Below are 17777 nucleotides of genomic sequence, written 5' to 3' on the forward strand. Positions count from 1 at the left end.
AGTGCCTTATGGGTTATTAAAAAAGTAAGACTACTAAGAAAGATATAGAATACATGTTTATGAAACAATGAGACCAGCAAAATTAAACATTTATTTAAAAGTAGTAAGTATACAAAATGAGGAAAGGAAATGTATTTCCAAGGTTTGTTTGTTTATTGTTTGAATAATCACTTGGCTACAGCTACTAGTAACATATACATAAATCTCATATATAAATAACTATAAATAGATATATCTTATATGAAGCAAAAGTGATGGTGACTTGATGGCTGTACTAGTGTCCACTAAACAGTAGACACTGATCAGCCTGACTGGTGTTTAGCACTTTTTGTTTCCAGTGACAACCCACAATATAAATATCTTAATGCCAATGGATGTTTCTTAAAATGTTTCAAACTTTCACAAAAATATTATTAAGCATACACCTTCAAATAAAATAAGAAAACGGCTAAAGACCGATATGTGTTGTAAGTTATGAAGAAGCAGTCTCTGCTACAGCATCCTCACCCTGCCCTCTAGTGTTACCATGAGGTTGTGTAGCTAATAAGTAAAGCTGTTCTTCCTGTCTGAGCAGTCACCGCCTTTGCATGTGCACTAAAAAAAAACCAAAAACAAAAGAGAAACAAAGAAGACAGAGGAGTTCATCGGCTGAGGTTTGGTTTATTCCTTTATTAGATGTTAAGAAAATCCACAATGAAACAAAATAATTTACTCAGGGTGTACATGAAATTAGAACAACACAGCTACTCTGGACAGATGGGATTTAGGAACATAGAGGAAGGGTGAGGGTGAAGGAGCATCATCTGGGTGGGAATGAAAAGACGAGGAAAACTCGTTTTCAGTTTTCAGTGCTAGATATGCATCTGAAAATCAGCCACCCTGTCAATGTCGCTCCAAATGCATATACCCCCACTGAATGCATTTTCTCATAAGTGTTTTTTGTTTTTATTTATTTTGTTTTTATTTTTTTTTTTTTTAACACGGCCTATCAAAATGGAAGAATTAAATGGAGAAAGGTGTGATGCATTCCTTTCAACTCTCATGTAAGTTAGCTTCTTGCACACATTCATTGACAGATTCTCTCTCTCTCTCACACACACACACACACACACACACACACACACACTCTTTCAATCATTGATATCACCTCACTCGCATTTTTTTTTATTTTTTAAACCAAAATATTTTGTTCAACCCAACATAAAAAGATGGAGAGTGATGTCTGCATGCTGCATTTTCAGAGACATTCCATGGTTTATTTTTTCTCAGGTGTCCCTCACTCAAAAGTAATCAACATGCAAAATTAACTGAATGACTTTTCTCCATATACTGTTGAATGTTAACATGCGCCAAGGTATTGCATAGGACTCAGGGCTTTTGAATTCCCCTCCGCATTGCTTATGCAATCTACAATGGCTTAGTTCTTTTTTTTTCCCCCCCTAAAACTATAGCTCTAAATTAATGACAGTCACCTCTGTGGTTTGCTTGGAGAGAACTCCTGTCAATAATTACTGCTCTACAATCAAAGAAAGGTTTTACATTAATGCATCAATGCACTGTCACGGGTCTGAGTGTAGATTATGCAGTATGCTTATATTAAAAAATTCCTGAGTGTCTGATGACTGTCAAAGAAAGGTGACAAGACCCTGAAGTTGAGTACCTTTCATTCAGCTACTTGGGAGTCCTTTTTTCAATTGAAGTGGCATTGGATTGAACAAATCTTGGGCCTTTACAATCTTTGCATTTTCAAATGAGGAAGCCATTTCCAAAGCCATGCCCGCGATAGAGACACTTTCGCCTGCAACACTGCTTTAAAGCAAGTCTGCTCACTCTGATAACATATTTTTAATTACCCGTTAATGGAAGGATGATTTTAGTTATCTGTGCTTCAGTTTCAAGGTATGATGTGACAAATAAGTCACCCTGCTACTGTCCTCAAAACCTGTTTGAAAAAATAGTGTTAAATCAGAGGGAAATATATCTGCAGACGCTTTTAACTAAATGTAATTTTCAAAGCACAGGTCACGAGAAGGGTCAGCAAACAACATCTCAAAGGTTTCGTAGCTACTTTGTTCAGGGTGTGTCGAATTGGTGGGGCACTAATGCATTTATATTTTTGTGAATATATGTCTGCATATATTCACATTTCTCTGAGATAAAGTTCTAGTACACTCACTCTGAACCAGTGCCTTCACAAGTTCTATGCTGACACACACAGTGAGACATTACTCAATATTTCAACAAGATATATTGTAAACCAAAAAATAAAAACACACCTCACATGGAAAAAAAAAAAAAGCATTTGTACCTTAGTTTAATTATAACCATGTTTTTTGGTTTGACCATTGCCCCGCCACTTGTTTTGTTATAGATTTTGTTTAGTTGCAGCATGGACAGTTAACATCACTCAATGCTGATTTTGTCCTTTCTGCTGGGAGACAATGAACTGAAACGATGTGTAAAAAAACGTGAGATTTAAATACCTGCAAGTATTTCTGCTTCAGCTGTTACAGGCCTGACAACTAAGAGGTTACCTTAAAATAAAAACCAAGCCACATTAAGCAAAGAATCAGGCAAAACTTTTTTCTTCTTTTCACAATTTTTCGCAAAAATATATTCATGGAGTCTGACTGTCTGGACTACAAACAAAACTAGGCTTTGCCATCTACTTATCACAGCCATAAAATGGAACTGCAACTCCAAAAGATTTTTGAACATACTTATAGCACCAATAGTCTGTACCATAGAAATTACAAAAAAAAATTTAAAAAAGTTTCATTCAATTGCAACACAGGTGTCTGCAGAAATGGCTGTAGTCATGTCTTTTCATGATGGGTCTTGACCCCAGAACACAAACTTTTTTTCGTTTTTTTCCCCAATTCTTTTACAGCATTGCATTTCAAGTAGATTATTAGTATTTTTGCCAACAAAACTCCTTTTGATTTCCTGTTTTTTTCTTTTTTTATTGTTATTTTTAAAGGATTTTTTATTTTAGCCTCACAAACCATACTATGTCTACTGCTAGCTTTTGAAAGACTATCACCATTCAAAGATCAGACTCATTTATGATAACTTTTCACACATGGGGAATTCATGGATATTTAGAAGAAAGCTGCACACATTCTCTACTTCACATTCAGAAAGTCTTCCAAACAAACTATTTAAATTAAACTCTCAAATTCTTACACAACTCAAAAATCTCAACATCTGTTATAATGTCTTTCTGAACACAAGATGGAAAGTAGAGTATGTGATAGCAGTTGTTTCACACAACATTAGGTTTAACTAGAAAAAGAGGAGTGAGACTGGCTGGACAAACATACATGCACAACCATTCAGACACCACCAACTACCAGTAACCTAGTTCAAAAGCAAAATGGTGGGAACAAAACTGACAAGGATAGAACAAAAGATTGTCCCTACTACCTAACTGTGAGACTTGAATGAGGATCAGTGTACAGAAGAATCAACTGAAACAAATTCTAAAATGCCTAAAATGCATGTCCGCACATGGCATCACTCAAAGACAGAATATGTTTTTTTGAGTTTTCCTATTTTTCACTCACTTTTTGTTGATCTGATTGTTGATTACACATGGATTTAAGTTAGTAAATGAAAACCAGCAGGGTTATGTGCGGGGTTTTGGAGGGGTGTCTCAGAAAATTAGCCTACATTAGGTTTTCCAGCTCTGAGATGACCCTGAATCTTTGCTGGTAGAGGTCCAGTCACAAAAGGAGAGGAAGTTTCCTCTCGAAGACGAGCGTCCTCTGCAAAACTGGAGTATTCAAATGTTGCTGCTCCCTGGAGAGGGAAGACAGAGAAAAAAGTTAGAATGCTGCGTATAGAAATATCCATGCTAAATATCACTGCACTGTTGCTTCCTTTACCTCCTGCATCTGTTGAATTTTCAAAGTGAACAGGGTCTAAAAAGTACCAACCACTTAGTGTCAGTTTGTGAGCATTTTTAGAGTTTCATCGTTTGTGAGCTGCCTTACTGTGACCCTTCAGTTTCTGTGACCTAATTAGGAATTTCAGCTTGATTGCCACAGCAAATGTCTTTACCATGTTCACTCAGGGGATTTTGGAAGCTGTTACCAAAAATGGCAGTACTGTTTAGATGGCTTAAATATTTTGACAGCAGCTGAGCTTAATATTTGGCCGATCCATCAGTTTCTTCTAGTTTCTTCATCTGTAAACTGTTAATGTACCGCAATATAACATAGTAGGAATTCACTCTCTCAAAGACTGACCATTCATTCTTAAATCAAGGTTTACAATCAATAAAATGTATTTTATTTTGGGTCACTTCACACTGATCTACTCTTTCTGAGCTTATGTTACAGATTTACACTGTTCACTTAATACACCTGTTGTACTGTTTGAGTGTGACTACACCCAGATCCCACAAGGTGCTGCTGTATTCCAGTGGCCAGCTAAGCGAGAGTCAAGGAAAATGAGAAAGCACATAAATATTGTTGCATGGTTGGATATGTTCTGGGTCCAACAGAGGAAACGAAAAAAAAAATGTTCACTTCCTTCCTTGCTTCCTTGCTTTCTGTGCCCTAAACAAGCACCCTGTTGTGCTTTCGGTTTAAGGACTTTATATTTAGACAATTGCTGTTATTGCTGTATTATGTGTTGGTAATTTCAACTGTTGATGAGTTCAGGTTACAGTATTGCCTTGTAGCTGTGATTAAATACTTTCATTATTACAAGTAGTCCTTTAGATTACATTTATTCTGGTAATATGGCACTGTAAGACTATTTAATATCTATGGAGAGCAGAGTGTCAGTGTGGATCTGTGGCAAGATTTGGACATACAGTTTCCAATCAACAGCAGCACTTTAGAGCTTAAGTAGGTAACTAGCAGTAAAGTAACAAGTTAAAACAAGTTAAGACTTTCTTTGTCCAACACAAATAGTAAAAATATTGTGTGCAGACTTCAACAGAGTTCATCTGGTGCAAGATGACTCACTTCCAAACTACAGTTTTCAGCTCATACTCTGTGTTGGACCATATATGTACAATTAATTGTGTTTAGTAAGTTGTATGTTAACTAATTACTTTTACCCCTAATACAAATGTGAGTGTGATACTAATAGTCTCTTAATTTGAAATAAAAATAATGACAAAAGCATGAACTGTCAGTGGTTTGATGTGATGTGAATGAAATGGTAAAAATTTTAAATTGCTTAATTTAATAATTTAAAGGCTTTTTCTTAACACATTTACCTGTACACTGAGAGCCAGGGAAAAGGGGTGAATAGAGTGTGTTCTGCCACCAGCACTCATCTTGCTGGTTGCCAGTTCCTCCCTGTCCACTTATATTTAACAGAGGGAACTAAACGAGACAAATGAGAAGTGGTTAGTGTGTTTCGGTAAACAGCTGCCTGAGACATCACAGGTGGAACCTGACAACAGCTGATGTCAGATTATGAAATACTGTATGGTTAGGTCTATATTTTTGTTACTGATGACAACACACTGATAATCTTAGGAAATAATTTCAAAGAAACCCTCACCTCTGGCACATCTCCAACAAAGTCATAAGCAATCCCATACTTAGGGATCTGACCTGCTGGTGCACATAAACAGGACTGTTTCTCTCCTGAAGATTCCTCTTTTTGAATCTTGGCGACTGAGACGTCCGTCTGTCCACCTGCAGTTGATGCAGCTGCTGCCGTTTTGCAGTCTAAGCAAATCTCTTGCTCAGCGATTGGCAGGAGGGCACTGGAGCCCTCCTGTGAATCCAGAGAAGTCTGGGCACTCTTCTCCATGCCAGACTTCTTTAATCTGGGTAAAAATTTACCAGATTCCAGTTCTGACTTCCCATAATAAGGGCCCTCACATTCTGCATCCTCCTCCAGAGGTTTGAGGTCTGCCTGAGGATCATCAAAGACGTCCACTGGCGCCAGGACGGGAAAACTCATCTCCTCTTTGTCAGTCTCAGCCTCTGAATCACTTACTCCTCCAGGAGACAACTCTGAAGCTGAAATTGGTCGGAAATGAGTCCTGGGGGAAATGCGAATGGCCCTATACTGCGTCCGGTTGATGCCATATATTCGTGGGTGGAAGGTTTCATTCTCTGAGTCCGAGCAAAGAATAGATTTGGGCTTGAAACCTGGACTGAAAGAAGCCATGTCCTCAGGCTCAAAAGAACACTCAACATGGAGGACTTGAGAGAAGGGATTGTTTAGGTTGAAGGATGCGAACGGGTATTCTAAACCTTGCTCCTCACTATGCAAGCCTCCGTAAGATCCAAGCAAATCTTCATGGAAGATGAAAGAAAATCCCTTATTCAATCCATCTCCACCTCCTTTAATGGCCTGGTCACTCTGCCCAAAGGACACAAGAGGCCTCCACAGGGGCCTGTGCCCAGGGGCGAAGCAGCTGCTCGTGTTCATGAAAACATCTGTGCCAGTGATGGTGAGCATGTCAGAGCTAGAAGCAGATGCAGCTGCGGCAGCACACTGTAGCAGGCTATCTTGGGTGTCACTTGGCGGCACAACAGCCCAATTTTTATCACCGCTTAGTGTCTTCAACTCTCCATACACCCCTCCTAGGATGAATGATGTACTCTCCTTGTCAGAGTTCAAGTCCCAGGGCTTGGACGGAGTCATGTAATCCCCAGCACCATCTACCTTGGAGAGTTTGTTTTTGGCTAAGTCCTGTTCTTCTTTCTTGCCTTCCCAAAGGTGATACTCTGACCGTTGCACTGCTTTTTTCTGAGGTCCCTGAATTGGAAGTCCTTTTGCCTGCACCTCCGGACAGCTGCAGCAGTAACTGCCTGACTCATCTGAGAACAGCCCCTCGCTTGGTTTTTCTGCTCCTTGCCTTGACATTACAGATTTGCCATCTCTGATTGCAGTCCAAATGTCCTTTATTATCCCTGAGCTGTAATCATCACTCTGTTGGTTTGTGTTGTCCGAAAACATGCCAGTGCTGTACTGTTTACTCTCATCCTCCTCTAATGCTATACCACAAATGGACTCCAATTTAGATTTTTTGGTGAAGGTCTGATTGGATGCTGTGCTAACACTGACCTCCTCACACTTTCGTCCAGTCCCATCTTGCAAAAAATCCAAGATTTCATCCTCTAGATATGTACTAGAGAGAGGAGGGATTATACAATCAATCTCTTCATTGCCAATTTGAGCAGCATCTTCTGTGGGAGCATTTCCTTGTTCGTTGTCTGAACGCGTCTCCTCTGAATGTGACCACGGACTGCAAGTTCGCGTTGAAAGGTTAGAACAGTGTTCAGTTTCGTCAAAGGCACTATTTTTGGTCCATATTAGCAAACGAGACTGTTTATTAGAATGTGGGTCGAGACAGCTACAGACGTCTGTGTTGTTTTCGTGACCGTGGGTGAGTGAGTCACGGGGAAAAGGAAAAGTGGGGCTGTCATACTGCAGCTCAAAAAGAGAGAAGCAGGATGAGTTCAAACCAGATGGTTCACTGGTGGCCTCAGGGACAGGTGGCTCCTCCAGATTTCCAGATAGCTTGCTCAGGGTGAATGAAACACTATCAAGGAGGGGGGAAAGCCGAATGGGAGAGTCTCCTATGAAGCTTTCTCCATCTATATCTTCTGAAGTAGATGGTGAATAACATCCCCAAACTTGAGCCATGTTTTCAAGATCCTCCATTAAGAATCCAACAGATCCCGAAGCTTCCTGTGAGTCTGCCCGTATTGCACTTTTCCCTTGCTGCTCAAGGCCATCTAACACTAAACAACATTCTGCCTCAACGTCTCTTTGCTCTTTGCTTTTTTGTCGAATCATGCTTAAGATCCGACTCTCTTGTATCGAGTCTGAGGCACTAGTATCCAATATGGATTGATAAATATCAACTTCATAGAAGTGAGTGAATTCAGACAGATGCTTGTCATCTAAATCTCTACTATCCTCTGGCTGAGGGCAGCTTGAGGTCCCAGTGAGTTCAGCAGTTTCATCCTCTGTTTCACCAGGCCCTTCCACAAAGTGCCCATCCACGAACGAGCCTGCTGCTAGGTATGCCCTCTGGTAGCTCTCATTGGCAATGCAGATTCCCTGGATTCCCTCCGACAGCCTCTCGATGTCAGTTGACAAGGCGAAGCCATCCGAAGAGTCTATCTTGCTTCGATATTTTGTTTCCAGCTTGCTTTGTCTGCTGCTGAAAGGTACAAAATACTCTGTGATGGGCTCAGTGTACCAAAGTGGCTCCTCCATATATTCCTTTTTGTTTCTGGCCTCAACTCCGGACTCTTTTGCTTCCACCCAGCCTGGATCTTTATGAATCTCCTTGAGCGGTCTCTTCCCCTTTTTGTAAAGCTGTGGTTGTTTGGCAGCACCTCCAGTAGCGCTGCTACTGCTCCCTCCTGTGTGTCTTCGCTCTTCTTTGTCCATTACTTTCACCTGTAGCTTCACCTGCCCACTGTTGCGTATTCTCTTATTCTTTGCAGCCTCTCTGGATTTGTGCCTTATTCTAACTGCCTTGCTTCTGGATGACTTAATGTCACCCTGGTTCCCGCTTGAGCTGGAGCCTGCCTCACTAGAGCCAGACGACCAGGATCTGGGTCTGTGTTTGCCCTCAGATCTGTGTCTGGTCTGTCTCTTGGAGTGGACGGTAGATTTCTCCTCCGCTGCTGCGCCACCATGGTATCGGTTTTCTTTCTCCCTCTTGCTTCGTCGTGGCTGGCCTCTTTCGTTGGTCACGGTAGTGATGGTACCACATGCCTCGAGGTTTCGCTCCTTTGCAGCCTCACCTTCACTGTTGCAATCTTTTGGGGAAGAGGTGTCTGTGCTCGTCTGTGGGGCTGCAGAGGATGATGAACTTGAGTATGTGCAGGCCTTAGCCTTGTTCCACACCGTCATGATCTCTTGGAGACAAACAGGTTTCTCTGACAAAGGAGGAAAGGCTTCATAATACCTGCAGTCACAACAGACAAGACAGAAAAGTAGATTTTAATGCATTCACAGCAGAATCATTCAAATAAACAAGTGTGGGTGTGTTTTGCAGCTACTTTTTGTAAACACAAAAACACATAGGTTCACCATGTCCACATTGATATAGCTTACATTTCCACCTGGTCCTTTGAAGAGGGGGACTCAGCTCGCTCTGGAGACTGAGAGCCATCAGATTTCTTTTGAATCTGTTTTTCCTCTGTAAAAGACATTAAAGAATACAACATCATATCAGAACAGCCATTACTCAACTTTATGTATTTATTTATTTAATCAAAAAAGGTTCTGAATTTGTTAGTTAAGGGAGTAAACCAAACCTTTCTGTTTGTTTTGGATGTCCTTAAGTTTAGAGCAAAGCTCTTCAACCAGGCTCTCAATTCCAGAGTTCTGCACAAAAGAACACGACAAACGACAGATTTTTGAGTCACACATTTTTCCATTTGTAAAATTGAGCTTGAAAAATAATTACAATTGGTCTTAGCACACTGACATATAAACATGTTTGGTGAAGGTTATATGCCCAGAAATGGGAATGAAATGTAATTTGAAAATCTGAAAACTGATTGATGATTAAGTCAATCAACATCATGTTCAGAGAAGACAAAAAAAAAAACAAACAAGCCCTGACATAAACACCAAAGAATTGTATTTCAAGAGCCTTAGGTGAGAATGCAGAGTTTCCAACAGCTACTTTTACCACATATGTGACTCAAAACAAAGAATGAAAGGCACGGGGTTGACACAAGTCAAACCAGCTGACTTGTGAGAGCTTTGGCATGCTTGGCGATGACTGTGCTATATTTAGGTATAGTGCAGAAATGGTTTCCAAAAGAAAAAAAAAGAAAAGAAAAGAATAAAAGAAAAATAAAAGGCTAGGCAATAGCATAAGTGATTACCTCACAATGTTCCGAAACAATGAACATTTACTACTTATCATGTTTGGCTTACTGCCTTCTCAAATTGAGCAATGTGATTTATGAAAAACAAATAAACAAGGGTTTGAAATAAACAACACAACCAAGTTAAAATGCTAGCTTAAACCAAACAGGCACTGTCAGATAAATGGCTCAAACAAATCACAACATAGCTGCTCCACAGTCCGAGTCCTGCCACACTTTTTAGCTCACTCATTTCCTGTTCACTCTTCCAGAAAATATTATTCCTTACCATGCCACCTCATGAAAGGCAAAGCAAGGTTTTCTCCTGCCCTGCGTTTCCTCTTGCATCATTGTGCTAATGCCAGTCAGCTGACAGCCGACCGAGTCTGCTGCTCACTGCTGCAATCCCGTGCAGCGTGTTCTGGTTAAAAAATAGACCGCAGAGTCCAGTCCCCAGAGAAGAGCTCAACACTCCTCCTCTTGCCTTGCAGACCATTCCCCCTACCCTCCCCCCAAGCTTTGTGTCACTCCCAACTAAAGCACACCTTCCATACTACTGCTGGACAGAAAAAAAATGTCAGCAAATCTCTGTAGCTTTTTCACTCAGAAGAGGCATAAAATACAATCTATACTTCAGGAAAAGATACTTTCACACAAATGCCATTCCACTGAAGGTCATGGATTGTAAGTAAGGACAGCATTGTTTTATGTCAACGAAGAACTTTGAACTGCTGACCTTAACATAACCTTTCTGATGAAGACTAACTGAAGGTGTGGCCACCCAGCCAAATAAAGTGACATTGCATTTACAATAAAGATCTCCCCTTGTTCAACGCTTTAGCCTCCCACATTGACAAGGCTTTATTCACCGACTATTCACGTGATTCATGCAATTAATATCTGCATGACTGCACTTTAACAAGCAACAAGGAGTACTACAGTAACAGATTCCTGACATTATTAGACAAATTACACCCTCATGCCTTCTCTATTCAGAATGCTTTTCACACTTTTCATTCAAAAGTTTCATAAATTATTAGAATGGCACTAAGTAGAGAGCATAACTCTGTCAAGGCCAAACAATCCTAGATATAATCTGGACCTGCGTCAAACTGTACAAAGTCATAGATCTCAACACTATAAATACGTCTGAGAATTTGACGAAAGTGACGAAAAACACCCTCGCAATGTTAAGGAAAGCGCCCCTCCGTCCCTTTAACCACATCAGCACCAAAATTGGACAGGTTCTTCCCTGACCCATGCCTCATCCCTCCACCAAGTTTGGTGCATATCGGTTCAGTAGTTTTTGCATAATCCTGCTGACAAACAAACCAACAAACAGACATGGGTGAAAACATAACCTCTTTGGCGGATGTAACGAGGCAGGTCAAACATTTCCTGCTTGAGCATGAGTAATAAATGGTTTGCATTCCAGCAAACCGAAAGCGATTCCAACAGTGATTACTTTACATCACAGAAAAATAAAGGATAATTTGACCACTCCTCAAACACAATTAGAACCACAGGATTACAACAATCAGGCAGAACAATACTTACTTCATCAGATGCGGAGCGGAGGCATTGCACAGCAGCTTGTTTCTTCATTTCCTCAAGACTCAGGTCAGTCCCTCCTTTCTTCTTACTCTTACCCCATTTCTTCCCAGCTCCCTTCTCCCAGCCCAAGAAGATGTCATTTTCCTGTCAGTCACAGAGGACAAACCAATGATAAACAGTAACATGGAAATAGGCAAAGCATATAAAGATTATACATATTATATACTATACTACATATGCATATTAAAAACATGTATTAACATTTCTATACAGTCTTATGTACCATAACAATCTGCACACAAACAGCAGATTGCATATCAGCAAATGCAATGGCAAATGACAGAAATCAAAGGAGGAATTAGTCAACGGTACAAGTGCCATGGCATGAAAGAAAAACCCCATTGTTAACTTGTTGCGGTAAATTGATATCTTCCTATAACAATGTCATTATATTCACAACACAAACTTCCTCTCCTGAATAAAAGTCACTACCCATTCAGATGACAATACACTGCACAAACAAAGACAAATAATTATTTTATAAGCTGTTTGAATTGACAAGAAATATTTTTTTAAAGGTAGTAAGAAGGCACCTGGTCCTGCAGGTCGTAGTCATAACTGTCATGCAGGAGAAGGCTGAGGACATAGCGGGTGTAAATCATGGCATCAATCCCGCACTTCTCAAGCTCCTGGCCAAGCCAGCTTTGTACTGGCCCCAGCGACTGGAGCAGGGACATCTCTGAGGCAGGTAGGGGGCCCACAAGGGGGTAGGGGCAAGAGAGGTTTTCAGGAGGAGCAGGACCGTCTGAATCGGTGCTCACTGGACGCATGGGACCTCAGGTGTTGGCCATTCTCAGGTGGAGCGGCATTGTGATGGGTAGTTATGGGTGGTTGGCGGAGAAGGGTATGGAGAGAGGATGAGGCAGAACCTATCTGGAAGAGGGGGCAGTCACTCCAGCAGGATGCACTGAAGGGGCTCTACATGTGGAGGCATGTAGTAGGTTTTTTTTTTCTTTTTTTTATTGCTTTGAGCAAAAGAGGGGATTTTACTCGTCAGGCATGGCTTATGCTGCTGATGATCTCAGCTGCTGAGCAAAACACAAGATGTGTTTGCGTCTCAGTTGCAGGGGTCCATTTTGGGGCTATTCTCACTTCATCGGCACAACCTGAAACAGAGCAAACAAATATTAAAATAAAAATAAAGATACGCTGCTTTAAAGTGATAAACAGGTTAGTAATAATAACTGAGACTCCACAGTACCAAGCTCTAAGACAGGCTAGGGTTTAAACTCACTAGACTGGACTCACTTACATTAATGCGGATGTATCTCAAACACCGAAGTTATTCCATTCTATAGGTGTAATGTTTAATAAATGCAATCTAACTCAACAAATGACAGGAGAAGTGGTCATGACCAGTGACAACATCTTTCTGAAATGCCTAAATGAAAGCGAGGTTTTGTAATACCTCTAAGACAGGAAGCACCACCTTACTTATTATCATTATTTTTATCATTACCTCCACTACAATCGCAAAAAACAAAAGCTGTATAGTTTCAATTGTGAGTAATGGAACTAAAAATGTACCGGATTAGAGTCCATGACAAAACAACTGACAAGCAACTGAGTGTAACTGTGTGGGAATCGCTTGCTGTCAAGTTCATGTGTTTCATATGGCAGCAGTGGATTAGAGAACCGACGCGAAGAGCAAATGGAGGCTGCACCGATTTGATTGGCTGGCCCAGTAGTCACTCAACAGTGGCATATTATAGGTTGCCCGTTAGAGACGTCAAAAGGGCAAGATAAGAAGCTTTGCAGTATGCAACCATACCATGTCGGCAGTCAGCGCCGCTACACAAAATAACATTGTGTCAGTTAAATAAATGCAGATTGACAACAACTGAAACGTTTGCTAGCTTTATCGATCGTAGCTAAATATGGCTGACCAGTGTCTACAACCCAGCTGTTTCTTGTATAAATACTAGCCCCGGCAGCTAGCTCCTGACTGCATTATCCACATACCAACTTTATTCTACAATCCATGATTAAAAGGCAATTTAACCGACATGGAAAGGAACAAAATAATGCCGTTAAAGCAGACTTAACTAACGATTAACCTACTTTTGGTGTATTGTAACTTCGTGCGTGCAGATACTGATGATTTGCTGACATTAATGCTACATTGCTGGGCTATAAACGATGTCAGAGATTAAGTATTGGTGTCATTAATATGTTAATATGTCATAGAACCGGCGACTTGGTAACAGCCGAAGTGTCAACCAATGTTTCACTGACTTGTGGTATTAACTCCGGTTAGCTAGCGTCACTTGGCAGTCAAGCAGCAAGGTTAGCTGGACCACCGACCTTTAGCTAATGAGCTAAGTTAGCCAAGTTAGCTGCCGACAGCTCCCCGTCCTCTGTCAAGACAGTTTATTATTATGTTTACGATTACCTAGGACGCATCATCCAGGTGAGACGGGATACATTTCAGTTTAATTAGTTTGATCAAAATGTCTCCCCGTCCCAACGAAGACTAAGGTTAGTTTGGTATGTGTCGGGCAGGTGAACGGAGGCTGCTTCTATACGGTGACATTAAAGCCCGACGGTTCCCCATTAAATAGTTAGCCAGCGTAGCAAACGGCAACGCGCTAACGTTAGGCCAAGTCTAAAGTTTCAGTTGGAAGCATAGCACACAAAATAGCCCAAAGTATATTACAATACAGCTAAGATGTTTGATTCTATTTCAAACCAACGTTATCTTTCACGTACGCTTGTTGTTGTGACCGAGGGGGAGGAGGAGCGGCTGCCCCGGCAGACTACTAGAGGACTGTCAGACGTTTTCCCTTCAAAAATGTGCGCCATATCGTCATACAGCGAAAGAGTAAGCTGGCTAAACATGGGACACTAAACGCGGACAAAAACACCACAGTGCGAAAAGAAAACTCCCATTCAGCTCACAAGTTTACTTACCTGCCGTGGGCTGAAGTAGAGAGAAGCAGCGAAAGGGGAGCGGCTATTTCTCTCCCGCTGCCGTTCCGAGCTTGAGCTCTGGAATCCGCTGCGGTAGCATCGCGTATCATGGACGCCGACAGAAATGGCGCTGTTTCCACATTCAGTCCTTCTTCAACAACGTCAAGGAAACCGGCGACATTCGGGCTCAAACAGAAGGAAGGTCATTCCTTGATGACACATACTATGTAGAGCCACAATGTCGCCTATCAAAAGCCAGTTTCATTCACAGAAGGACTATTGAATGCGCCACCCTCCGCGCTCGTATCTAGGCAACAAGGCAAACTTCCGCCGTCCTGTTCGTGTAAGTTTGATTCCTCCGCTAGGGTATTGCATCAGAAGCACAACTAGTACTCTCATCGTTTGTGCTCACATTAAAATGCTGAATAACATTAAGTAGATTATACTCAAAACTGTAAATTTAATAAATGATACCTCAACCACTGTAGTTTTGCAGTTTGCCAATATTCTTTATTAACAGTGTTATTTTTTATATCTAATTTGTTCATGGTGGCATTTTCATATATTAGTCATGTTGTGCTACACAAAACACACACCTAATCAACAACACCAGGAATATCACGTCTTTGTATTTAATTCTTTTCTATTTTATGACTGTAGATTTGAGTTTTAGACCTCTTCTCTACAACCAGTACATAATGTCCTTTTAAATTAAACTTTTCAGTTATATCTTTTACAAATCAAGAAAACTGAATTTGATTCTAGTTTTTTTTCATGTCCATTTTTTTTTCATTTACACTCCTGTTATAATAGTTTCTATAGAAATATTGTACTTTTTCTGGTGTGATCATATGTTTAATTACTGATGCTATTTTATCAGTAACAGAAGATTAGATGTTGGCCATCTTACACCCATCATAATTGTCCATGTGGTAAGGACAGTGCATCTATTTTGGCAGATTCAAATACAAGTAGATGCCATGTCAGAAAATGTCCTTTCCAAAATATTGATTGTTTTTATTTGAACTAATTTAGTATTACTGGGGCCTTTTTTTTTTTTTTAAATATGGATCACTTTTTGGTCAAAGCATATTATTCTTGCAGCTTAACATTAGACTGTCTTAACTTTTTATCAAGATCCAATACCATCTGCTCCTGCTACTGTACCTGTAGTAACTGCTCCTGTTACTACAACTGTGGTGATACCATTACTACCAGTACTATTTATAGCACTGCAACTCCTCAAGAGCAAAAGTTGTACAGTGTGAACCAGAAACCCTTTACTGCTTCTGGCAGGTCTACCAAAGCCTCTACCCACTAAGTGTGTGTGTTTATGTTGGGGGTGGAGCTTATTCTCTAGACTGACCACCTGCCCTCTCTATAGGGTCTATAGTGTGGCACACTTCATCTGCCCTCTGACCCCAGGGGTTATGATCCATGCGTCAAGGGCTATTGACCAGCTGTTTGCACTCCTGCTGCCACCTCCGCACATGGCCACCTATAGAATGACTCTCTTGTGGTTCGCTGCCTCCTTGCAGTGTTAAAATAGATAATTATCATTAAGTGCATGTGGAGTGAGTGTGTGAGTAGAGAGAGAGCAAAAGAGGTCAAGACTAAAGTGTTCAGTCTGTGCATGTGCACATGGGAGGAAGATCAAAATGGGGGATTGTACAAGTGTGTTTGAGGTGTGTATGCTTGTGTGAGAATATCTAACAGCTGACATGTATTATAAAGGCAATATCTGTAATCTTACTACAGTTCCCACAGTCCCTTGGGGTCAGTTAGCAGACTAATGCTGAGTTCTGCGTTTGATCCTTATCTGAAGCCAGAGCACTGCAGCCAAAGGCCAAACACATATTGATCCTCTGCAGCACAGAGGGTTAATCGATCAGGAAGTTGAAATAATAAGCTGGAAAACTTTATACCAGAGTTGTTGCATGTTCTCTTCATCTTCTAAGTGCTGTCTCAGCAACTGTGTACTTCTTTCCTGTCGCTGATAAAATCTCATTTGAACCTCAGCCTCAAGCACAGTAACATGCAACAATTTAACATTCACGGAGAAGCATCTCCACTGCTCTTTGCTCTGACAGCTCTCTCGTTTGCCAGTGTTAATTGAAAGTCAATTTGGAGCAGATGGCACAGTTAAAAGATGACCCATAATCCTCTCCCTGCAGGGGGGGTTTAGAGGAGTGGGGGTGGGGTTTGGTAAGAGGCCTCTCTGTGATTTTACACCAAGGTTGTGAAAGCAGTACGTTTCCCACAAAGCTTTAGTGTTGCTTTCCACCTTAACTGTGTGTTCACAGTGCTGTCTGAGGTGAAGCTGGTCATCATCCACAGGGTGGGTCAGCAAGGTAAATCCTTTATTAGTCACAGCTCACAGGCTAGATAACTACAGACATGTGGTTTACTGTGCTGTGCACACCCACTTGTTTACATTGTCTCTGTGTCCTAACAGAACCTCAAGTGTTTTCATACTGTAAATCAAAAGTGATATTATTCCACGTTTTTTTGTTTTTGTCCAAAAGAGCAATAAGTAACAAAAAAAACAGAATTCAGAATTTAAATAGTTTGTAGATCATGTGGTACAAACCTACAGTGACTTTTAGGAAAACAGGAAAAACATATTCATACATGATTATATTGAATGTACCCTTGTACCAGCTATTTGTGAGTCCATTACTACTGTGTGTAAAGTCCTTTACTAGTACTTAGAAACAACTATAGACAGGTGACAAATTAAAGATTAAAATCGGGTTGAGATGTGGTCACATTTTTCTGTTTGTCTACTAAGAAATTATTTTAGACTGTAAAAGTCCATCACATTTTATCCAGATGGTTTTCTGGCTCATTCATCACCATCACCAGTATCCAGACATGTGAAGGTTCATCATAGGAGTGGCTGATGCTATATGAGGGGCTATCAGCAACTGATTGCTGCCTCCCGTTAAGATGACACACTTCTCAGGACACTAATCCTTTTACAGAATTTAAATACTTGTCTATGTGAAGACCAATCACAGCCTGAAGTATTAATCAAGAGACCAATCAGCATCTTTGGGAAGACACAAATCCCGCCCTAAACAGAGCCATATGACTTTGGTTCCTCTTCCCTGTTTGCAGAGCTGTTTACCACTGTCTGCGTCTGTCTGGGCTCTTTATGCACGCCTGAGTGCATACATGCATTTTTATGTGCTCTCGTACAGATTGTTATAATAGTGACTTTGTCTGGTTGTGTAATGTTTTGTTTCCTGTGCTTGTAGTTGTAGCACAATGCTTCCCCTGGCAATGGCCTGTGTATTATACCTCACCTCAGGCCATTCAAAAATATGATGAAAACAAACTATACCTGCACTGCTGACAAACTACTCAGCTCAATTCCTGTTTTTATTACTTGCGACTGTTGTCATTCCAGGTGTTGCAGAGGTAACCAGGCTG

The 17777-nt window shown here is 40.8% G+C and overlaps 1 protein-coding gene across 2 annotated transcripts; it reads right to left on the reverse strand.

The window, feature by feature from the left end:
- Positions 1–649: 649 nt before the first annotated feature.
- kiaa0232 (KIAA0232 ortholog) lies at positions 650–14567 on the reverse strand. 2 transcript variants are annotated; one of them, XM_056368715.1, is made up of 8 exons: positions 14343–14567; positions 11966–12538; positions 11376–11516; positions 9258–9327; positions 9055–9139; positions 5524–8905; positions 5234–5342; positions 650–3801 (listed from the first exon to the last, which is right to left on the reverse strand). In XM_056368715.1, the coding sequence occupies exons 2-8, from the start codon at positions 12200–12202 to the stop codon at positions 3785–3787; spliced, it is 4041 nt and encodes a 1346-aa protein (XP_056224690.1). In that variant the 5' UTR covers positions 12203–12538; positions 14343–14567; the 3' UTR covers positions 650–3784. The 2 variants fall into 2 exon arrangements, with proteins under 2 accessions (XP_056224690.1, XP_056224691.1); XM_056368716.1 differs by lacking the exons at positions 11376–11516; positions 11966–12538; positions 14343–14567 and adding an exon at positions 10108–10173.
- Positions 14568–17777: the final 3210 nt, after the last annotated feature.

This window comes from Seriola aureovittata, chromosome 23 (assembly GCF_021018895.1).
Source record: "Seriola aureovittata isolate HTS-2021-v1 ecotype China chromosome 23, ASM2101889v1, whole genome shotgun sequence".
NCBI classification, from domain to species: Eukaryota; Metazoa; Chordata; class Actinopteri; order Carangiformes; family Carangidae; genus Seriola; species Seriola aureovittata.